Source organism: Carassius carassius, chromosome 41, assembly GCF_963082965.1.
Source record: "Carassius carassius chromosome 41, fCarCar2.1, whole genome shotgun sequence".
NCBI lineage: Eukaryota > Metazoa > Chordata > Actinopteri > Cypriniformes > Cyprinidae > Carassius > Carassius carassius.
This window is the reverse complement of record NC_081795.1, coordinates 23,822,699-23,848,094: the sequence shown is the minus strand read 5'-3', so window position 1 is coordinate 23,848,094 and position 25,396 is coordinate 23,822,699. Positions and strand designations below refer to the sequence as shown.

Genomic DNA, 25,396 nt, shown 5'->3' with positions numbered 1-25,396 from the left:
GAATGGAGAAAAAAACCTTGGGAGAAACCAGGCTCAGTTGGGGGGCCAGTTCTCCTCTGACCAGACGAAACCAGTAGTTCAATTCCAGACTGCAGCAAAGTCAGATTGTGCAGAAGAATCATCTGTTTCCTGTGGTCTTGTCCTGGTGCTCCTCTGAGACAAGGTCTTTACAGGGGATCTGTATCTGGGGCTCTAGTTGTCCTGGTCTCCGCTGTCTTTAAGGGATGTAGAGGTCCTTTCTAGGTGCTGATCCAGCATCTGGTCTGGATACGTACTGGATCCGGGTGACTGCAGTGACCCTCTGATCTGGATACAGACTGGATCTGGTGGCCACGGTGACCTCGGAACAAGAGAGAAACAGACAAATATTAGCATAGATGCCATTCTTCTAATGATGTAGCAAGTACATAGGTTGTTATGGGAAGTGTTTCCGGTTCCGGTTTACCTAATTAATGCAGCCTAAAAATCCTTTAATGGATTTGGATAATAAAAGCATATTAGTATGTTATGTGTATGCCAGGTTAAAGAGATGGGTCTTTAATCTAGATTTAAACTGCAAGAGTGTGTCTGCCTCCCGAACAATGTTAGGTAGGTTATTCCAGAGTTTAGGCGCCAAATAGGAAAAGGATCTGCCGCCTGCAGTTGATTTTGATATTCTAGGTATTATCAAATTGCCTGAGTTTTGAGAACGTAGCGGACGTAGAGGATTATAATGTAAAAGGAGCTCATTCAAATACTGAGGTGCTAAACCATTCAGGGCTTTATAAGTAATAAGCAATATTTTAAAATCTATGCGATGCTTGATAGGGAGCCAGTGCAGTGTTGATAGGACCGGGCTAATATGGTCATACTTCCTGGTTCTAGTAAGAACTCTTGCTGCTGCATTTTGGACTAGCTGTAGTTTGTTTACTAAGCGTGCAGAACAACCACCCAATAAAGCATTACAATAATCTAACCTTGAGGTCATAAATGCATGGATTAACATTTCTGCATTTGACATTGAGAGCATAGGCCGTAATTTAGATATATTTTTGAGATGGAAAAATGCAGTTTTACAAATGCTAGAAACGTGGCTTTCTAAGGAAAGATTGCGATCAAGTAGCACACCTAGGTTCCTAACTGATGATGAAGAATTGACAGAGCAACCATCAAGTCTTAGACAGTGTTCTAGGTTATTAAAAGCAGAGTTTTTAGGTCCTATAATTAACACCTCTGTTTTTTCAGAATTTAGCAGTAAGAAATTACTCGTCATCCAGTTTTTTATATCGACTATGCAATCCATTAGTTTTTCAAATTGGTGTGTTTCACCGGGCTGCGAAGAAATATAGAGCTGAGTATCATCAGCATAACAGTGAAAGCTAACACCATGTTTCCTGATGATATCTCCCAAGGGTAACATATAAAGCGTGAAGAGTAGCGGCCCTAGTACTGAGCCTTGAGGTACTCCATACTGCACTTGTGATCGATAGGATACATCTTCATTCACTGCTACGAACTGATGGCGGTCATATAAGTACGATTTAAACCATGCTAATGCACTTCCACTGATGCCAACAAAGTATTCAAGTCTATGCAAAAGAATGTTGTGGTCAATTGTTTCAAACGCAGCACTAAGATCCAATAAAACTAATAGAGAGATACACCCATGATCAGATGATAAGAGCAGATCATTTGTAACTCTAAGGAGAGCAGTCTCAGTACTATGATACGGTCTAAATCCTGACTGGAAATCCTCACATATACCATTTTTCTCTAAGAAGGAATATAATTGTGTGGATACCACCTTTTCTAGTATCTTGGACAGAAAAGGGAGATTCGAGATTGGTCTATAATTAACTAGTTCTTTGGGGTCAAGTTGTGGTTTTTTGATGAGAGGCTTAATAACAGCCAGTTTGAAGGTTTTGGGGACATGTCCTAATGACAATGAGGAATTAATAATAGTCAGAAGAGGATCTATGACTTCTGGAAGCACCTCTTTCAGGAGCTTAGATGGTATAGGGTCTAACATACATGTTGTTGGTTTAGATGATTTAACAAGTTTATACAATTCTTCCTCTCCTATGGTAGAGAATGAGTGGAACTATTCCTCAGGGGGTCTATAGTGCACTGTCTGATGTGATACTGTAGCTGACGGCTGAATGGTTGCAATTTTATCTCTAATAGTATCGATTTTAGAAGTAAAGTAGTTCATAAAGTCATTACTGCTGTGGTGTTTGGAAATGTCAACACTTGTTGAGGCTTTATTTTTCGTTAATTTAGCCACTGTATTGAATAAATACCTGGGGTTATGTTTGTTTTCTTCTAAAAGAGAAGAAAAGTAATCGGATCTAGCAGTTTTTAATGCTTTTCTGTAGGATATGTTACTTTCCCGCCAAGCAATACGAAATACCTCTAGTTTTGTTTTCCTCCAGCTGCGCTCCATTTTTCGGGCTGCTCTCTTTAGGGTGCGAGTATGCTCATTATACCATGGTGTCAAACTGTTTTCCTTAACCTTCCTTAAGCGTAAAGGAGCAACTTTATTTAAAGTGCTAGAAAAGAGAGAGTCCATAGTTTCTGTTACATCATCAAGTTGTTCTGAGGTTTTGGATATGCTAAGGAATTTGGATACATCAGGAAGATATAAAAAGCAGTCTTTTGTGTTAGAAGTGATGGTTCGCCAAGCGATGTGACCGTTGTGGGCATTTATACATACATATCCCTCATCTAATTAAACCAACTGCAAAATGATTACAATATAAGTGTATCAGAGGTTTTTTATTTTTCTTTTTTTTAAATAAATAATGAAACCATGATTTAATACCATGGGATGTGGTTTTATAGTATTTCTGTTTCAATTTTTTTATTGACTCAAAGTAACCCTGGAGTCCCTCGTGGCCTGGAATAACTCTCTCCTCTGTCACATGCAGCACATCAGGTGAACTAAGCAAAATCATCCCTCCATTATTTGCTAACCAATTGGCTTCACCTAGAGACTGTACCACAGCAGAAATAGTTTGATGCACCTCTTTATTGTTTTGGGGTTACTATAGTGCACACTCACAGGGAGAAGCCCTGGTATCCTCTATTTAAAAGAGGACAGAGAAGGTTAGATGTATTTGTGTATTGCTCTGACGGATTGTAAGCACAATCCAATTAAGCTGGCAGCCACTGCAATCAACTGGATTAGCATCTCAGCCTCAGCTACTGGATAAATAACAGGTTATAACTGGTCATCCTGTGGATGTCCTCTTTTCGCTGCATAAAAGAACAAGTTATCAGGGTAACACTTTAGATTAGGGAACACTATTCACTATTAAGTTGCTTATTAACATGCACATTACTTTCATGACCATATTGTAAAATAAAATACAACAACAACTAGCTTACTATCAATAAGATTATTGAAGGGGGGAAATTTTAGTTAATAGTGTTACCGTTATGGAGCACCCAGTAGCTGTAGTAGGTAGGTTTTGACTTTCAAATTAAACAGCCAATCACCAGTTGGTATCACAAGTCAATGCCTTTACAGCTGTCTTTACGTCAGTTTTTTTTGCTCTTAATGTACTGCATCTTCTGTTAAAAGTTTCAGATACCATAGAATCAGCTGTGAAAATGTATTTGCTGTACACTGTACGTGAGCATTTGCTGGGCCAAAATATACAAATATTTATGACTAAACACATGTTAGATTTTATTGCTGAAATAGATTATAAAATGTGAGCTTTGCAAGTAGCCCCCCCCCCCCATTTTAATACAAAATGTACTTGCTTGACTTGTTTTATGTGAATCTCAGATTTCATATTTTGTTTGGAATAAATTTGCACACATAAGTTTCATGATTGATTTTCTATAGAAGGTCATTATATTTTCCCCATTGTATTCCCAAGTCATGTAATATGGTAACATAGCCTCATATTCAGTAAAAATGCATTTGGACACTTTATTGGCATCAAACTCAGTTGCATATATCCATCTTGTTGTCTAATGCAAAAAAAAACAATTTGTTGAACCAATGGCCTAATGAAGTTCATACATTTTAAATAGAATATGTAAATGCTCTTTGAGGCTACTGTACATGAAAGTGAAAAAAAGTTGTTCCATACTTGGAATTGGTGCTCTGCATTTAACCCATCCAAGTGCACACACACAGCAGGGAACACACACAAAGCAGTTGGCAGCTACATCCAGCACGCGGTGAGCAACTGGGGGTTTAGTGCCCCAGTATTGAGGGTGGAAGAGAGCACTGTTCATTATCATTACCCCCCCCGAACTGCAACTCCAGCTAGCACCAAGACTCAAGCCGACGACCTTTGGGTAACTAGTCCAATACTCTAACCATTAGGCCACAGCTGCCCCTTAGCCATGTACCTGAAAAAGGTTCATCTGCTTAAAAATCTGCACACAAAGCTGTCATAAGATGGTGAAGAATGCATTGTACATCTTGACAAAAGATAATTGATGGATATTGGAGAAAGCGTTATAACATCACCTCTTTATTCTCTGAAAGTTAGAAACAAAAAGCTCAGATAAAGGTAAGAACAGGGTTAATCCAAAGATACGCACACAAGCAAATAGATTCATTCACCTGGAAAATTTCAGAAACCCAAAGGTGAAGAAATTAATACTCCTTTTCATCTCTAATCACAGACAGACCATTATGTAAGCAGGAGATTTTGAATGGGACTTTGGCAGGTACATTATGTAATTGTTCTGGACGGCTCAGGTTGTTCATTGTGTTTGTTGTCCAGACTGTGGAAGGTTTCTCACAGGGGCACCTCTTTTCTGTTCCACCCTGTGTCAGGTTACAAGGCTCTTCTGAAAGGGATCTCTGGGAACTTCAACAGCGGTGCTTTGGTGGCCATCATGGGACCCTCAGGTGCTGGGAAGTCTACCTTAATGAACATTCTAGCAGGTTACAGGTTAGTGTGACCATAAAAATAGGATAATAAAATACTGCATCAAACATAAAGCATGCCGCAGCCAACTATTTTACATTTTTATATGAATTGGTGGGTCATTTGTAAGAAATGAAGGTCCACCTCTAAACTGTCAGTGGGGCACCCAATTTGCCACCAATCATCAAAAGGTAATTTAGTAACACATTATCATGGTAGTTTGAGGACATAGCCATCAAACATTTTGCTTCTTTTTGTCTGTGTTCATTTTATTTTACAGAAGAAGAATGACTGAAGCAATCTGTCAGAAAAACACAATGGTCAAGTTGTGGCCTAATGGTTAGAGAGTCTGACTCTTAACCCTAAGGTTGTGGGTTTGAGTCTTTGGCCGTCAATACCACAACTGAGGTCCCTTAAAGCAAGGCATTGAACCTAAACATAAATGGCTGCCCACTGCTCTGGGTGCGAGTTCACTGCTGTGTGCACTTTGGATGGGTTAAATGCAGAGCACAAATTTTGAGTATGGGTCACCATACTTGGCTGTATTTCACTTCAATTATCCACTGTACAGTAGCTTTAAGCTTTGAATGAACATAGCAATGAAATGTTGTGATCATTTATCAGTGAATAGTGATAATAAATTTGAAAAAAAATTTTTTTTAAAGAAATTAAATATGAAGATGTGGTATGCAGGGAAACAGGCATGAAGGGGGAGATCCTGATAAACGGGCAGCCCAGAGATCTGCGATCTTTCAGGAAAGTGTCCTGCTACATCATGCAGGATGACATGTTACTGCCGCACCTCACCATACAGGAAGCCATGATGGTACGTGCCTGCTGAAATGTTATCATTGGGCTGCATTAGTGTCACTCAGCAGTTGTTATAATGAAGCACACGACTATAGAGTATCCAGGAAACAGTCTTTTAATAGATAAAGCCAACAGGAACAGAGGAAAAGAACTCAAGAGTAGGCAACCACAACCACATATAACTCTGATGAGATCAGACACTGAACAAAGAAAACCAAGTGCTTAAATACACAGACTTAATAATCAACTATAACGTTATTAATTTAGGAACCATGGAAATCACTAAAGATGAGGAAGAAAAAACAATATTTATATATATATATATATATATATATATATATATAAGTAAACTTTTTCCCTTGAAAATGTTATTGTGTAAAAGTATGAATATTCACTTTCAGTAGCACTAAAGTAGAAATTGAGGGGTGAGAACCGGAAAGGCAAAAGTGACTTTTCACCAACTTTACAGGATAGTCAAAACAAAAATGTATTTTAGTTTGATCTGTACTGATTTCAACTGTTTATAAGAAAAAAATTGTACACTAATGGATGACAATACTTTTGCCAGTAGAAAGAGCTCATTAAGAGCTTTTGTTTGTTATAGATATCTCAATTTCACCAAAAATGTCACGTACGCTCTTCTCAACCCTCGAAATTACCCTAAGTGGTTAAAATGATTTACTTTACAGACCTTGTTGCATATAGCCTCTGTATATACTTAATATTTAACCACTAAAAACAAATTACTGAAAGCAAGCACACTACTTCATCATGGTAACAGAAAACATATAATCAGCTCTGACTGCTAGTTTCACTGGAATACGTCTAAAGTAGGCTAATTTCAGTTGCTTTGTTAGAGAGTTCATGCAAATCCCTCTGTTAGCTTTAGTTGTTCAGCTTATGCTCATCATGATCTAAATTGCTCACTCTCCCTGCTTAGGTATCAGCTAATCTCAAACTCCAGGAAAAGGATGAAGGCAGACGTGAAATGGTAAGTTTCCCAACAGGTAATGTATGTACGGCCTAATCTTTGAGACCTTTGGTAAAGATCAATCAAAACAACTCAGCTGTCGAGTAAAACACAAGCGAGATCGGCATCTCTTTCTAGTTGACCTTTGTCGCGAAGCTACTTCCGCATTTGTCCGTGACACTGTTGTCATGTGGTTTCTACATCAGTAAAGGCGTAACAAAGGGGAACTAACGTCATTGACAGGCAACTGCACTGCCCCGTGTCACTGTTCAGAATGGGAATTTTTTCATGATTTACAAGTAGTTGAAAACATTAGAGATATTGTTAGTAATCAGCTGGACAAAATATATAACACTAGCCTAGTGGTTTTTGGATATTTTACTGCAAAAATCTTACAAATTGTACCTTTAAGTCAAGTCACCTTTTTTATATAGTGCTTTTAACAATACAGATTATGACAAAGCAACTGAACAGCATTAAATAGGAAAATAGTGTTAATAATGCAAAAAGGCAGTTCATCACTGAATTCATTGATGTCATCATCCAGCTCAGTTCAGTTTAAATAGTATCTGTGCAAAAAAGTCGACGATATCGCTGGAAATTAAGTGTCCTTAATCCTAAATCTCCTAATAAGTGAAATCACAGTAAATTTTTCACAGCATTTTAAACGCTTGAAGTCAGTAAGTTAATACAAAGTTATCAAAAAAAAAAAAAAATTAAAAAGCACAGTTGTTTTCCACACATGCAAATCAGCATTTTAGAATGATTTCTGAAGGATCATGTGACACTGAGGACTGGAGTAAAATTCAGCTTTGCATCACAGGAATAAATTACATTTTAAAATGCATTGAAATGCATTATTATTATTTTTATCAAAATACAAAAAAATCGTACCAACCACAAATGTTTGAACGTTATTGTAGATATGGCATGTACTATCCTTATTCCACTGCTTAATGATGCACACATGCTGCTGTTGTAGGTTCGGGAAATCCTGACCGCTCTCGGTTTGTTAGAATGTGCCAAAACACGCACATGCAACCTGTCAGGGGGCCAGAGGAAGCGTTTGGCCATTGCCATGGAGCTTGTCAACAACCCACCCGTCATGTTTTTTGATGAACCCACAAGGTGAGCCTCCTCTGTACTTAAGAACAATGGTATAGGATCTACTTGGAAACAATTTTCACTCAGAAACTGCTAGTGAATATCGCAAATCCAATCCAATCCGCTTTATTTATATAGCACAATTTAAATAAACACAAGGTTTCCAAATGATTATACAGAAATGGAACGTAACACATTGAATTTTTTAAAGCAGAAAGACTGAAATTTTAGTTTATTATAAAACATATTCCAGTAAACTTTGTTTTATTTACAACTTACTTATTTATTTATTTATTTTACAGCGCATGTGAAAGTTATGAAATGCATGGCTATTAAGGTGATGATTCAACTTTTTGAGCAATGTTGCTGGGCAACCAGGTGAGGCACAGGTCCCACCATAGATCTAAAGTATCCAGATCTTCAAAAAATGCCCTAACAACATTGCTCAAAAAAATTCCCCCATGTATCATCAACTTGATCTACATTCCTGATTCAAATATATCTCTTGTGAAAAGCTGTTACCCATTGGGTTTCTCTGTTAAATCCTTATACTGTGTAAATGCAGTTTAATTACATATTCACTTACAGATTCTGCCCAGATGAGATACTGTTGGGGTTGCTTTTCCAAAAGAATCGTTAGCTATCTATGGTCAACAGAACTTGTGACTATAGTTGCTTTCTGGTCTCTGTGGGCTCTATTAAACTCTTAATTCCTCTCTGGGATTACCCGCTAAGAACAAAAACGACTCTCTGATTCTCTGGAGAGCGGCAAACTAAATTCTTTCCGGCATAAAATGATACTTTCGTAAAACGTATTTATACATTTTATTTATACATTTAACATGCTTATCCAAGGATAAACAGATTCTCCTTCATGGCTTCAGCTCGCTTCTATACTAGGTTGCATTAATATGATGTCACAGAGTTGTGTTTGGTTAAACATGGCACATTCAAGGCTCAAAGAAATTGAGCATCCTATCAGAAACCTGTGTGTAGCACGTGCAGTGATGTCATGGTGTTTTGAATGTGCTGCTGTATTGAAAGCTACAACTGTCTTTTAAGATAAGACACTTCCACTTTATCCAGCGGTGTCTTTGTCATCTGTGATATTAATATGGCCCTGATAGAGTGAGGTCAGGATTATAATCTAGTCTCAACTCCCATCTGGCCCACTGGTATGCACACTTGAGCAGCATCATAGTAATATTGCAAGGATATATTATCATATACTGCAAAGACCACACAGTAAAAGCCAGAGTGTTAAATTAACACTGCTCCGAGAATATATGGTCCCACTCTAAAAGAGTGTCAAAGTAACACTGAAGCAGTGTCGATATTCATGAGATAATTGTGATTAATTAAGAGCTAATTGATCATAAGTGATGAACACTGGATGTTAACAAGCAGAATCACTGAAGAAAAGAGAAACACAAGAACTACTGACTTAAGCCACAGCCTTAGAAGAAATCAACTGAAATAAAATATATTAAATCACTCAAGTTCTCAACAGATGATAAATCATCTCCACAAACGGCATCACCAACTTTGCGTATTACTAACCAGTTTGAATTTTATGTGTCTAAAAAAATATTAATACAAATTAATAGAGGTTTAGATGTTACACAGCATAATTTAACACTCTGAGTGTGGACTCATATAAACTATGAAGCAGTGTTAAAAGTAACACTGAAGCAGAGTTGAAGTTAATGAGATAATTTAGAAATTAATCGAGTTATGATTGAGCATCATTGAAGACACCTGATGTTAACAAGCAGAATCAACAAACGGGAAAATCACAATTTGTGTGTCACCATTATAGTGGTCATTGTTTGCTTTAGTTAGGATCTTGGCTTGTGACTTTTAAACTTCGTTTAGCAAGCCAAGAGCAAAAGTCATCAGGTGGTGATGCTTATGTTTTAATGTAATCATTGTTTGACCTGAATCACTGAACTCATTTACAGTCTTTTCTCTAAGTAAAACTTCCATTATTGATTGTAACAGGCTTGATTTCACAATGAAAGCGTCTCTATTTTCTATATATTTTGCAGACATCTCTTGCAAAAGAATCAGATTTTTTTTTTCATAAAGGAGTCTTTATTTTAGGCACACACAGATAACAAGAATCAGCGTATGAATCTCCACAACAGTGACAAACAGCATATTCAGATAAACAGATCTACTCTGAACATCACAAAACTAGATACAAAAATTCACATAAAAACAGCAAAAATTAAATGTAGTTAGAATAAAAAAGTTACAACGACAATTCAGTTCATAATTCATTCATGCTGCAATGCATGATGGGAGCCATGAATGAGTTTTTATTGGCTACAACATGCTTTTTTGATGGTCACCATTGTTGTGATGCTCACGCTGATTCTTGATGTCTGTGTGTCTAAACTAAAGAATTCTTTCTTTATGTAGAACTAACTTTTAAAAACATGTCATATTACACCAAAAAATGCAGGATCTCTTTTTCTTCCGCCTAACTTATATACACAAAGAAACCCCAACTCAGGCATTCAGGTCACTCCATGGCAATTAGTTCAAACCACAACCAAGAGCACACATGATTGCCTTTGCTCTTGTCTGTCTGTCTGTTATAACTAAGTTACCACATCCTCAGAAAGTCTAAAGTTAATAACCGAAGGGTCAAGATCCTAACCAAAGCAAACAATGACCACTATAATGGTGACACACAAATTGTGATTTTCTCGGTTGGTGATTCTGCTTGTTAACATCAGGTGTCTTCAATAATGGTCAATCATAACTCAATTAACTTCTTAATTATCTCATAAACTTCAACTCTGCTTCAGTGTTACTTTTAACACTGCTTCAGAGTTTATATGTGTCCACACTCAGAGTGTTAAATTAACACCGGGGAGTTTGCTGTCTACATCTAAACCTCTATTAATTCGTAATAATATTTTTTTTAGACACATAAAATTCAAACTGGTTAGTAATGCGCAAAGTTGGTGATGATGTTTGTGGAGATGATTTATCATCTGCTGAGATCTTGAGTGATTTAATATATTTTATTTCAGTTGATTTCTTCTAAGGCTGTGGCTAAAGTCAGTAGTTCTTGTGTTTCTCTTTTCTTCAGTGATTCTGCTTGTTAACATCCAGTGTTAATCACTTATGATCAATTAGCTCTTAATTAATCACATAATTATCTCATGAATATTGACACTGCTTCAGTGTTACTTTAACACTATTTTAGAGTGAGACCATATATGCTCCGGGCAGCGTTAATTTAACACTCTGGCTTTTACTGTGCACCATACTGATATTGCATAATATATAATATAATAATGGAAATCACTGATAGACATGATTTTTTTGGATAGAGGAATCAATATGTAATGCAGGCCATACTTAAACCTTGTTTGGATTGGAGCACTGCAGCTTATTCATGTTAAGGAAGGTGCTGACTGTGACCTTCTGTGTTTTTTCTCTCTGAAGTGGTCTGGACAGCTCTTCTTGCTTCCAGGTGGTCTCTCTGATGAAGGCTCTTGCTCAGGGTGGTCGAACAGTCATATGCACAATTCACCAGCCCAGCGCTAAAGTGTTTGAACTCTTTGATAAGGTGAGCACTGTTTCATATTCATGCTTGAATATTTCTAAATGCGTGCTTTTGTGCCTCTCACACCTCATTCTTGGTGTTTTTTTCCAGCTGTATGTCCTCAGTCAAGGCCAGTGTATTTACAGAGGAAGAGTTTCAAGCTTAATCCCGTATCTCAGAGACCTGGGACTCAACTGTCCCACCTATCACAACCCCGCAGACTTCAGTAAGAAAATACTGCTCTCAGTACACAGAGGTCCAAATGTAACAAATCACGCAGCACCAAATTAGATTACTTTATTGTCTTTGAATCTATCTAATCTGATTTGATGTCAAATGCAAAACATGCTTATTTAAAATACCTTTTAGGAATTACAGGACCCTTGATTACATTAAGGGAATCTAATCAGGAATCATTTCAATAAATGATTTAATTGTTTACTCTTGCTTCAATGCATATTTGCAGTCAATTAAATCATTAAAGACTTCATAAAAGTTTTGAGTCCGTAAGATTCGTTAATGTTTTTGAAAAATGTCTCTTGTTCACCAAGGCAGCATTTATTTGACCAAAGGTAACAGTAAAATCAGAGATATTGTGAAATACTACAATTTAAAATTGTTTTCTATATGAATATATTTTAACATGTAATTTATTCCTGTGATCGAAGCCGAATTTTCAGCATCTTTACTCCAGTCTTAAGTGTCACATGATCCTTCAGAAATAACTCTAATATTCTGATTATTATCAATGTTGAAGACCGTTGTGCTGCATAATGTTTACAGGCACTAATATATATTTAATGCCTCTTAGAGTATTATTAATTCGCCTCTGACAGATGCAAGATGTCATTTTTGAACGCTATCTATACATGGATAAATAATCTACTGAGAATTTTTTTTTTTGGCTACCTGCCAGTCTGAGAGTGTTTTTATTCTTTCCTCCAGTAATGGAGGTGGCCTCTGGTGAATACGGTGACCAGACAGCTTGGCTGGTGAAGGCCGTTCAGGAGTGTAAATTTGAGAAGGACTACAAAAGTGAACTGAACGGTAACGGGGTCCATAATACTTTCCTGTGGCACAGACCAACCGACGAGGTACAGTATGTACAGTATATAGAATAATATAAAACCTTTATGTAACATGATGTAGTTGGTGTTGTATGAGAGCTGTAGTATCTCTGTACAATACCCTTTTAGAAAAAATAAATAAATTTAATTCTACCTTTAGGGGTACAATGCTTGTAATTATACCTGTGAAGGTACTGCCCCAGGGACAAATTGTTGTACCCCAAAAGGTACAACTTTTGCACTTTTTTTCTGACATTGAATTCTAAAATGTATACTAAAATCAACCTATTCTCTTTAGGACTCTTCGTCATCAGAGGGTTGCCAAAGTTTTTCTGCCAGCTGCCTGACACAGTTTTGCATCCTTTTCAAAAGGACTTTTCTTAGCATCATGAGAGATTCGGTAAGCAGCACTGTCACCTGGTGGGGAGGTTTAGTAACACACACAGCAGAGCCACAATTGCCATAAGGAGCATCAGGCATTATGCAAAAAAATTTTTTAATTAAAACCCGGTAGTTTACCTTATCCTATAGTAATATAATACTAATTTGTTTTAATTTTAGTAGGGAGGTCATGGATTTAAATTTACTGAAAATTACAGAATTGTTAATCAACGATATTTAATATATTTATTTTTCTCTTTTAATGTTTAGTGTTTTCCAACAATGATGTTAAATGATTATTAAATATAATGAATTATGCATAAATGGAAGTATTTTTTTAAATCCCTCAATGTGCATGAAATTAAAAAAAACTAATATTTTGTCATATATATAAATGATCATGATATGTTGAAACTTTAACTGAAATTCTATATTAGAAAATACAAACAGCTTTTTTTTCAGCAGAATATTATATTTTAAATTTAACTTAAATACCAATTTGAATGAAAAGAAATGCATCCTGTTTGCTCCTTAAATTCATATTATTTTCAAATTCAGTAACTAAGCTGCAGTTCAGAAGCCATTCTCAGTTTAGTACTGATGGACATGTGAAAGAGGGTAAAAACAGAAGGAACGTAAGTTTTATTTGAAAATGATTTTTCTTCTTTTAGGTGCTGACTCACTTGCGCATCACGTCTCATCTTGGGATTGGAATTCTGATCGGTCTTTTATACCTGGGCATTGGCAACGATGCCAAGAAAGTCCTTAGCAATTCCGGGTTTCTGTTCTTTTCAATGTTGTTCCTCATGTTCGCCGCTTTGATGCCCACCGTTCTCACCTGTAAGTCTCACACTTCCACTAACTTGATAATAACATGCTATCCTTGCTCATCTGTTCTTTCTGATTGTTATTATACAGTTCCTCTTGAGATGGGCATCTTTTTGAGAGAAGATCTAAATTACTGGTACAGCCTAAAGGCATACTACTTGGCCAAAACAATGGCGGACGTCCCATTTCAGGTAACATGTAACAAAAGAAAATGTGTTGTCCTCCTGAAATCTTGTGCTCAACAAGATGATTCACAAAGTGCATAAAAATCAGATTTACAGCGGGGTTTCCTCAGAGTACAAACACATGACAGGGTACAAATGGAACAAAAAGCAGAAAATGGGGAACACTAAGATGGTTATGACATAAACATGTTATTGGAGCTCGAAGTGGATTTGCTTTTCAGGTCGAATTACTGTTCGCCCAATTTAGAAAAATCCTGCTGTAACATTACATAAGCAGCCTTTGGTCATAATCAGTAATATCCTCTAGTGTCTCTTCAAGAATTATTCTCCAGTAAGGTAAAAAAAAAAAAATTGATTGATTGAAGAGAACTTCCAATTCCAATGTCATTAACTGACTGCAACACTGACTGTTAAGGACAAAGAGTATGATTGTCAGTATACTCTCTAAAACATATTCAAAATACTTTCAGCAATGGATAAATCTGAGCAGTCTTTTCCGCCTCACAGATCGTGTTCCCAGTGGCCTACTGCAGTATAGTGTACTGGATGACATCTCAACCTTCAGATGCAGTTCGTTTCATACTTTTCCTGGCTTTAGGGACCCTCACGTCACTGGTTGCACAGTCATTGGGACTGCTAATAGGAGCGGCATCCACATCCTTACAAGTAAATACCTCAAAACATTTGTCTCGTCCTGTATTGTTCTGTCATACATATAAGAATTTGCCTCTGTCAATCAATCTTCAACGCCATTTACAGAAAAGGTACACTTTTTGCCTAATGATATAATGATGTAGTATTGTGTTTCTTCGACAGGTAGCAACTTTTGTTGGTCCTGTGACAGCAATCCCTGTGCTGCTGTTTTCAGGCTTCTTTGTCAGTTTTGACACTATTCCTAAATACCTCCAATGGATATCATACATTTCCTATGTCAGGTAAAGCAAACACAGGAAATGTTTATTGTAGCTTAAACTTAGGCTGTGATAGATACTGCATGGGCCAAATTCTGGATTTGAAATTAGGAACGGCAGTTACCTACAAAATAAATCTATATAACAAAATAAATGTATATAATTTTATGTTTGTAGTTTATTTAGAATATATTTAATTATCCCACAACATACTTTAATATCCACTTGGGGGAGCAGTTAAACAGTTTATCAGGAACAATCAAAGCTGACTTTCAAACAAATTTTTTTGCATCATTACAATCCTCACACAATCCTTCCGAAATCCTTTTAACAATCTTATTTAAAAAAAAAAAAATTATTGTTGTTATTAATATCATTATTATTATTATTATTAATGTTGAAAAGAGCTGAGAATATTTTTTAGGGGGAATAAATTGAAAGAACCGCATTGTTTTTACAATTGTTACAGTTATCTATTTGTTACATTTATATTATTTACATCAAGCTTTTGAATGGTATAGTATTGTATATTGTTATTGAAACTTCATAATGTTTCACTTGATTACTATACATTTAGTCAGGAATTATAGTTTGGAAAAAGTCTAACTAGTAAAATGTTTACACTATATGTGAAAACTATACAAGTATATAAATAAATAAAAAGAGACTTACTCATGTTTATGATCTCTGCTGAATGAAGTGCTTCATTCTTTTTTTTCTGAGGAAATCCATTTCTCAAATCCTTAACCACATCACATCTTTTTGGGGTGAATTATGTCTTATTCCTCTCATCGCGAAGCAAACAGTAAAATAAAAACTTGAAGAACAGTCTGGCTGCTTTTTCTTCTGTTATGGGCGTATTCAAGCCGCGCGCTTCAGTTTGAATCTGAATAGCGCGATCAGCGCGGGGGCATGGTCACATTAGATATAATGAGAGAGACATGAAAAACAGACATCGCGTTGTTTTCATATGGATTACTTTAAACAAGTGCCGCCGAAAACAGATATTCTGTGATAGTTTAAAAGTAAACATGTCAAGCTTTCTATAGATATCTCTCTCATGTCTCTTCGTTGAGTATTCACGGAGTTCCAGTTAATTTTAATGACGTGTTTGTAAATGAAGATCAGCGCAGACAAAGGCTGCAGACAGCACACCTTGTTTGTTATCTTTATTTTATAAGTGCACAAAGTTTTGTTGTTATTATGTCGGTATCCAAAAAAAAGTAGACCCTTTACAGATTCGATTGATGTATTGCTCTTATCTGTACGATTAAAACAGAAAGTGTAATTTAAGTTCTTTTCGGGGTTATCAGGAGAAAATGACTCAAAACGCGTATCCGCGTTAATCGACTCCAGAGGGTTAATATGTGTCATCTGAAATTTTTTACTTCAGTTATTTATACCTGAAGGAAATTAAAATTACTGATCAGCATCATATCACAACATCTTAGGTGCCTTTATGTGAAAAAAAAAGAAAAAAAATATTTTGCATAGAAAATAGTACTTTTTATGGGAATAATATACTTTAAAAAAATATACTTAAAGTGTAAACTTAATGTAATGGTTTTAGATACTTAATTGCATGCTATTTACAATAGTTAATGTATTATATAGTTTAAGATTGCTTTTCTTTGACCCACTTAAGACTTCAGTACAACTTTATATGTAATTTCATAATTTCTTCTATCATCTTTTAATTATGGTTAAAGTGTATAGCCGAATGTACTGTCAAGCATTTGTGGAAACTAAAATTAAAATCTCTATTAAAATGTATATGTCTTCTATTTAAATCTATTTATAATAAAACATTTGTAATGACTTTAAATGTAATATCAAAACACAGTTGCAGTTGAAATTCTAATCAAATACTTAAAAATACAAAACAAATGCACATCTTTGAAACTTGACAAATACATCTAAATCACTGTTTTAATAATATTTTAAGTAAAACTTTTAAATTGGCATTATTACAAGCATACTTTTTAAATGTGTGCTTAAGTGTGTTAAGAAACAGTCATGAATTGACTTAATGTAAGTACAGTAGCATTTAATTTCAATAATGCACCATTCCTCCATCCATATTCATAAACGCTCACACCCAATGTTTGCGGCTAAACATTTATAATTGATGGATGGACATCTATGCCTGGTTAAAAGACATCAGCAATCCAGCGCAGACAAAAGAAAAAGAAAGTAAAAATTGTTTTCAAAAAGTGCATAAAGTTGACTTGATGTTAGACGTTCGATATTTGTAAATTTAGGGACCGTCTCCGAAGTTACATGCGATATTGGTATACACTTTTCTAACGTCAATAGCATTTGAGAAGAATGGCTTACAGTCATAAAAACAACTGTAATTGTCCCTCTAGGTGTCTACTATAATGCACAATTTTATATTTTTGATATTTATTTAAATAAACTGTACATAATATGTAAATTATGCTACTTTGAAGCTCAATAGTATTTGAGGAGAAAGACTTACAGTCATAAAAATAACTGTAATGTGTTCATATAGGTGTCAACTACAATGCACACCTTATACATTATATATATATATATATATATATATATATATACACACACACTCAAACCGTTTGAGTAAACCGAAATCCTTAAAAACCTGACAAATTAGGTTTACTCAAACTGTTTGAGGAAACCGATTGCCTTTAACCATTTAAGTACTCTGAACTTAATTCAGTTGAGTTCACTGAAAGAAGATTTACATTGCAATTAAATAATGAAGCGATTAATTGAAATTGAGTGATAATTGAGCGTTAGTGATGAACACCTGCTGTTAACAAACAGGATTAATGAAGAAAAGAGAGAAAGGAACTACAATTGACTTCAGACACAGCCTCACTCAAACCTGACAAGTTATGTTAACTCAAACCAATTGAGGAAACCGATTGCTCTAAACCATTTAAGTTTTAAAACTAATAGTTATAAGTACTCTGAACTTAATTCAGTTGAGTTCAGAAAAGAAGCTATACATTGCAATTAAGTAATTAAGTAATTAATTGAGTGCTAATTGTGAATTACTGATGAACAGCTGCTGTTAACAAACAGAATCACTGAAGAAAAGAGATACACAAGAACTACTACAACTGACTTCAGACACAGCCTTAGATCCTTAGCCTTAGAAATCAACTGAAATAAAATACATTAAATCTCTCAAGATCTGATTAAACAACCCCACAAACAGCATCACCAGCTCCACTTATTAATAACCAGACTGACTTTATTTCTGTCAGACGTCTACAGAAGATCTTATTGAGAATGAACTAAGGTTTAGATGTTGATTTATTGTTTCATTTGAAGTAACCATGTTAGAGGTCAGTGTTTGCTTTAGTTGGGCTCTTGACCCTTGACCTCAGTCTTTGTGTTTTCTTAGGTTTTAAAAACACATGGTTATAACAGCCAGTTTGTTATAACTCAAAAACTCAGAGAAAATATTAGCAGGTATTGGTTGTTGTGCAGCTTACTGATGATGACAATCATTAATTATGGAGCTCTTCAGAGTTCTAAATCTGACTAAACAGGTGCTGCATAGTTAGTTCAGTTTATTATAATGGAAGTCACTCAAAGAGCCGGTGGTTTCGTCGTAATCGGTTTACATAAAATTACCAAACACTTTATGCACATACATCTTTCTTCTATGGCAGCAATTAGTCACACACAGACATCAATAATCAGAATATGAACCTCAACAATGGTGTTAAAAAAACAAACAAAAAAAAACATGCTGCAATGCATGCTGGGTATTATTATAGTACAAAGCTAATCTATGGCTCCCAGCATGCTCTGCTGCATTTTATTTTCTTTATGGTAACCATTGAGGAGGTTCATATGCTGATTATTGATGTCTGTGTGTGAATGTTTGACACCATAGGAGACTAAACCGTTTGGAAAATCCTTTATATTAACTGATTATCACAGAACCACTGCTTTTTAGAATCACTTTTAATATATTATCTAACCAATTACACAACACTTATTTCATCAGAGGTTACACTCCGAAGAGTTTAATAATTGATGATTATCGTCAATGGGTTAAATAAAAAATGCTAATGGAATTTCTTCTGAGCTTTTGAGATACAACAAACATGTTTCAGAAACACATGGTTATACCAGCCAGAGAAAACACAAAGACTGAAGTCAAGGGTCAAGAACCCAACTAAAGCAAACACTGATCTCTAACATGGTTACTTCAAATAAAACAATAAATCAACATCTAAATTTATTCTCAATAAGATCTTCTGTAGACGTCTGACAGAAATAAAATCAGTCTGGTTATTAATAGTTGGAGCTGGTAATGCTATTTGTGTGGTTGTTTAATCAGATCTTGAGAGATTTCATGTATTTTATTTCAGTTGATTTCATCTAAGGCTGTGTCTGAAGTCAGTTGTAGTAGTTCTTGTGTTTCTCTTTTCTTCTGTGATTCTGTTTGTTAACAGCAGCTGTTCATTACTTATGCTCAATCAGCACTTAGTTAATCAATTAATTACTTAATTGCAAAGTTTAAAAACTTACATGGTTTAAATCAAGGCAATCTGTTTACTCAAATGGTTTGAGTTAAGTTTACTTGTCGGGTTTTACAGTGTATAAATAAAATAATCATTTAGGTAAAAACAAAGCCTGTTTATTCCTTTTTTTTCTCAGGTTTTTCAAATTAACCATGGTTTTAACAATAACACTAAGAATCATTGTTCTTGTAGCCATGGTAACTGCAAATTAACCATTGTTTCTTTACTTCAAATAATAATTTACAAATAAGTATTAATAAACTGTAATATTTTTGTTGTTGTTGCTATAAAAATAGACCTAAGCCATCGATAGTCTTTAAAATTACTTAAAATGCATTATATAAAAAACAATGACGCAATAATGATTGGTTAATAATAACACTATTAAAATACATAGTGTAGGCAAATACAAAATAAAAATGTATGTACATACACTGTAAAAAATTGTGCCGTTAAATAACAGTAATTTACTGGCAGCAGGGGTGCCAGTAAAGTACTGTTAATTTACAGCTCTCAACCATTAATTTACCACTCTTAATTTTTTTACAGTATTTTACCGTAAATTCTACCATGGAAATTAACTCCACTCCCACTGCTTCAAACAGTTCGAGTTTAAAAGCTAGCATTCCTACGATGTTAGTACTATGAACTTCTTTCATTTGAGTCCACTGAGAAGGAATATTTCTTAATATACATCAGCAAACACTTAATGTGTAATAGTAATGTAACTAAATGCATGACTTTTACTCAAATCACTGCAGTTCACACGTATGTGCTGAAATACTTAACAAAGAGAGATCACCACTGTATCAGGAGAGTCCAAATTTACTGTCTTTATATAACGCAGCAAAAGATCAGAATTTGTAGCTCATCATTGACTGAAGCACAGGCTCTACTCTCCAGCACAATGGTGAACAACAAAACTACATTAACAGATCTCTCTTGTGCAAACGCACATTAAAGGAGTCATCACCTCGTGTTATCTTGGATACCCAATGCTTTATTATAGTCTTTCAGGCACTTCTAAAAAAGAAAATTTGAAAAAAAATAAACACAGAGCTCCTCAGACCCTTATTTCTAAAGGCATTATTGTCTCGCGAGATCTGATGCGATGTTTTGGCTGTCGTGTATGGTCATTATAATGATGCCGCATTAGCAGTTAGCTGTTGTTTGTTACACACAGTAGAGCAATAAAACACAGTCTTACCGTTTCAATTTCAGGCAAGTCTCTGATGGTGGGGATGGCACTTTTTCCCAAACGGAGCTTTGAGGCAAACTTAGTCTGATATTGCCCAAAATTTGTGAATGAATCCTGTGTAAAATGTTTAGCGCAGACACCAAACGATACGCCGGTTGAAAGGGTTGTAGGAACCGCGTCATTAAAAAAGAATTTAATCCACTGGTCCTTGATAGTTTCGTCCGTTTTTGGTATAGAAAACACATTTGCATGTTGTTTATGGCAGTCAACCACAGAGCAACTCCGGTGTGCACTACGTTTCTCCATCTTTCTTTGTCGAATGAATATGATGGGGAGAGGGGGAGAGCGGCAGGGCGCGGCTTCCTGCTGCGGTGTCCATATTTGGTATATCCTCCCCCCGTCTTGACGTCAAGTGGGCTGGGGCTGAAATCAAAATCTCGTATTTGAGTGCGCGTGCACGCGCGCTGGTTTATAAACCCTGAGGTAAACAGACTCCTTTATTACAGTTGAGTTCAGTATTTACTCTCTTTATTAGTGTATGACTTTGCATACATTTTTTTGTATGGATATTATATTTTTATTATTAACTTATATTTTAGTTAAATTAACTTTTTTTTCATTTGGTAAATCTGACATTTACTTTTTACAATATATTACTGTTTTTCCTCGACTTAACGGCAACAAACTGTATAAAAACACTTTTTTTTTGCTGGCAACCATTAATTTACCACAACAAACTGTAGAAAAACAGTTATTTACTGGCAGCAGGGGTGCCAGTAAATAACTGTAATTAATTTACAGGAAACAAACTGTAGAAAAACAGCTTATTACTGTTAAATTATGTTTCATGCTGTTTTTTTCTTCATCTTAAATCTTTAACCCTTTAAACCCCACAACGAAATCCTCAGTTTTAAGTGAACACTTATAATGTGTGCACACTACAGAGTGTTTGAGTAACACTGAATTAGTGAAGTTAATGAGATAATTCTGTGATTAATTGATGCTGGGAGTAATGGATGAGTTTTATCCTGTGCTGGTACCCAGCATGCATTGCATCATGAACCTTTTGATTGTCACCATTGTTGAGATTCATATGCTGATTGTTGATGTCTCTCTTTGAGTGTTGTGGGCACCACTTCCCAAAATATTTAAAACTCAAACTGTCGTTAAATCCATTTGTTCTGGTTATCACATTACGATTCAGTCTTATTAATTTGGTGTTGAAATATGTGAGTGAATTACAAAATTTTTTGTTTCTTCAATTTTATATTTAATTACTATAGCAACACTTTAGGTCAGTCTAGTAGATCATGCCTGGCAGAAACAGCCATAATCACTTGACTATCAATATTAATATTGCTGTAACAGACGTACCATAAAGATACAAATACAGCAATGGAACAAATTTTAAAGTAGAAAAGTCAAGGGTCAGGAGCCTTGACTAAAGCAAACTAAAGCAAACACTGATCTCCACAATGGTGACGTCAAACGAAACAGTAACATTATCATCTAAATCTCTGTAATTCTCAATAAGATCTTTTGATCTCTGATCTGATAAAAAATAAAGTCAGTCTGGTTAGTAATGAGTGAAGTTGGTAAAAGCTGTTTGTTGATTGTTTAAATCTTCAGTTGAAGATTCATTTCATCTAAGGCTGTGGCTGAAGTCAGTTGAATTTCATGTGTTTGTCTTTTTTTTTTCTTCAGTGATTCTGCTCGTTAACAGAAGCTGTTGATCAGTGTCTGAATTCACTCATTAGTTTTCATTGTCTCTGTCAGGTGGACTATATTAGTAAACTCATGTAGGAAATAGTGAATGAGGGTGTAGGGTGTGATTTGAAACAGAGCCGCTGAGTGTCGACTTTGAACTTTGTTAATTTACGATATATAGCAGCAGGCTACCTTCTCGAAAATGGTGAATATTACCCAGAATGCACTGTTTTAATGAAAAACAGTATGTTACTGTCGAAATTTGGCCGTTTTTTTACAGCGATTTTTAACAGTGTAACATGTTATTACAAATGCCTGCACAGGGAGCCAAATGCCATGTAATTGCTGCTGTTACACTTACAGGACAATACAATCCTTGTTTAGGCTACTCACCAAACGTTTAATTCAAATATTCACTTAATCTTTCATTTTTGGCCACAATTTTGCTATAAATGACACATCTTTATAATTTCTTCAACAAAAAACACAACTCTTACAAAAATAAACCAAGATTTTTTCAATATTTCTTAATGCTTGAGACTATGAAATAAATTAGAGTCATAATAAAGTTATAGCCATAGGTAAATGTCAAGAGCTACAATTGTAATTTGTAAATAATACAATTTATTCATTTACTTTTTTTATTTGATTAAAGTTCTACTTTCACCCCTATAGTAGGTGTTTTTTTTCTTTTTCCATCATCATATTTGAGGAAGGGGGTGCGCAATAATACCGTCTTGCTTAGAGCACCCATTTGGCCCCCAGTGGCCCTGTATAAATGGGATTTATGTTGTCTATAAATATGTAAGGTACAATGTACAGTTATGATGAAAAGGTTTATAATAATGATTAATTGCCAAATCAGTAAATAAATGATAATGATATATTGATCTGAATTTAAATATTTGATGCCATCAGAAAGAGGCTCTGGGGTGATATGAAAGGAAATTAACATTGTAGGAACAATGTAGTGGTTAAAATATCTGACCGCACATTTGACCAATCACATTAGCTGCATTTTACCAATCATAATCAAGTATTCCAGAGACTTGTATAATACAAGTATGCCAGTGTATCTTAAGTGGTAATCTTTTAAATCAGTTGTGCTCTGACTTTCAGATATGGTTTTGAAGGGGTCATTCTGTCCATCTATGGTCTTGACCGTGAGGACCTGCACTGCGACAAAGATGAGACGTGCCACTTCCAGAAGTCAGAAGCCATTTTAAATGAGCTGGGTGTTGAAGATGCAAAACTCTGCATGGACTTTATTGTGTTGGGCATCTTCTTTGTATCACTTCGTCTGATTGCTTACTTCGTCCTGCGATACAAGATCAGTGCTGAGAGGTAGACCTGTTGAAGAAGTGCTGGAGAGAATACTGTCGAGACTTTCCTGCCAAGGAGAGCTAGGCTGAGGAAGCCAAAGCAGAGAGGGTTTGTTCCCTCCAAACGGACCATCGCCAGTTTTCCCACACTAGACAGAAACCTGGGTTCAACTTGACGACGCAGTATGAAGATGCTCAGCTTTTGTGTGCTTCTATAAGAAAGCAAAGAGCTTAGAACAGAACAGTTTTGAGGCTCAACCAAATGTCTGTACAAATAGACAGAGAAACATGGGTGCACTGAAGAACATTTGTAGAAGCTGATGAAAGTCTTTCACAGGAGCAGTTCTGATTTTGACTGAAAAAGTCATTCTGTATTGCGTGATCATACTGGAGAACTGGAATCTGGCCCGAATGAAAAAGTGTGTTTAATTGTATTAAATGTGCACTATTACTGCACTTCAAATCTAAAAAAGTACATAAAAATTGTAGGTGCAGATAATATATTATTTCATGATTGTTTCTTAATATATTTAAGTACACTTTTAAAAGATATTGATTATAATTGAAAGTGTAGTTTGTTACTTGATATTACATTTAATAACATTAATATATTTTAAATCTGCTTAAAATAAACTTAAAAATTACTATATCTATATATATATATATAATATTAGTGGTGGGCCGTTGCTGCGTGCTGCGTTAACGTGAGACTCTTATCCCAGGATGCATTTGCAGTCCGCTACTCGGTACACAGCAAAATCTCCAGTGTTAATTTAACACTCTGAGTGTGGACTCATATAAACACTGAAGCAGTCTTAAAAGTAACACTGAAGCAGAGTTGAAGTTAATGAGATAATTAAGAAATTAATTGAGTTATGATTGAGCATTATTGAAGACACCTGATGTTAACAAACAGAATCACCAAACGAGAAAATCACAATTTGTGTGTCACCATTATAGTGGTCAGTGTTTGCTTTAGTTGGGATCTTGGCTTGTGACTTTTAATATTAAAATGTGTTTGGCAAGCCAAGAGCAAAAGTCATTGGGTGGTGATGATTATGTTTTAATATAATCGTTGTTTGACCTGAATTACTGAACTCATTTAAACTATTTTCTCTAAGTAAAACTTCCATTAATGACTGTAACAGCTTTGATTCCACAATGAAAGTGTCTGTATTCTCTATACTGGCTGTTTTGTAGGCATCTTTTGCAAGGGATTCTGATTTTTTTTTTATTAAAATTTTTGATTTTAGGCACAAAAAGATAACAAGAATCAGCATATGAATCTCAACAATGGTGACAAACAGCATATTCAGATAAGCAGATCTACTCTAAACATCACAAAACTAGATACTAAAAATTCACATAAAAACAGCAAAAATGAAATATAGTTAGAATAAAAAGCTGAAAAGACAGGTCAGATCATGATCTATTCATGCCGCAATGCATGATGGGAACCATGGATGAGATTTTTTATTGGCTACAACATGCTTTTTTGATGGTCACCATTGTTGTGATGCTCACACTGATTTTTGATGTCTATGTGTCTAAACTAAAGATTTTTTTATTTTTTATGTAGATCTAACTTTTAAAAACATGTCATATTATGCCAAAAATGCTGGATTGCTTACTTTTTTTCACTTAATTTATGTATACAGTAAAGAACTCAGGCATTCAGGTCACTCCAAACCACAATCAATACCATGAGGTTGCCTTTGCTGTGGTCTGTCTGTATGTTATAACTCAGTTACCACAGCCACACAAAGTGTAAAGTAAATAATTGAAGGGTCAAGATCCCAACTAAAGCAAACACGGACCACTACAATGGTGACACACAAATTGTGATTTTTCTCGGTTGGTGATTCTGCTTGTTAACATCAGGTGTCTTCAATAATGGTCAATCATAACTCAATTAACTTCTCAATTATCTCATTAACTTCAAGTCTGCTTCAGT

At 35.3% G+C, this 25,396-nt stretch overlaps 1 protein-coding gene across 2 annotated transcripts in view; it reads left to right on the top strand.

Annotated features, from left to right (window-relative positions):
* Positions 1 to 23,970, top strand: part of LOC132123356 (ATP-binding cassette sub-family G member 1-like) — a 45,587-nt gene extending 21,617 nt beyond the window's left edge. Inside the window, exons 3-15 of one of the 2 annotated variants that reach the window (XM_059533922.1) lie at positions 4,781 to 4,898; positions 5,568 to 5,700; positions 6,625 to 6,675; positions 7,637 to 7,782; positions 11,221 to 11,344; positions 11,432 to 11,546; positions 12,266 to 12,414; positions 12,686 to 12,787; positions 13,440 to 13,608; positions 13,687 to 13,787; positions 14,289 to 14,447; positions 14,598 to 14,716; positions 23,240 to 23,970. In XM_059533922.1, coding sequence (XP_059389905.1) covers positions 4,781 to 4,898; positions 5,568 to 5,700; positions 6,625 to 6,675; positions 7,637 to 7,782; positions 11,221 to 11,344; positions 11,432 to 11,546; positions 12,266 to 12,414; positions 12,686 to 12,787; positions 13,440 to 13,608; positions 13,687 to 13,787; positions 14,289 to 14,447; positions 14,598 to 14,716; positions 23,240 to 23,468 — 1,715 coding nt within the window. In that variant the 3' untranslated portion in view covers positions 23,469 to 23,970. Of the gene's footprint in view, positions 1 to 4,780; positions 4,899 to 5,567; positions 5,701 to 6,624; positions 6,676 to 7,636; positions 7,783 to 11,220; positions 11,547 to 12,265; positions 12,415 to 12,685; positions 12,788 to 13,439; positions 13,609 to 13,686; positions 13,788 to 14,288; positions 14,448 to 14,597; positions 14,717 to 23,239 lie in introns of both variants that reach the window. The other variant, XM_059533921.1, reaches the window with a different exon arrangement.
* Positions 23,971 to 25,396: the final 1,426 nt, after the last annotated feature.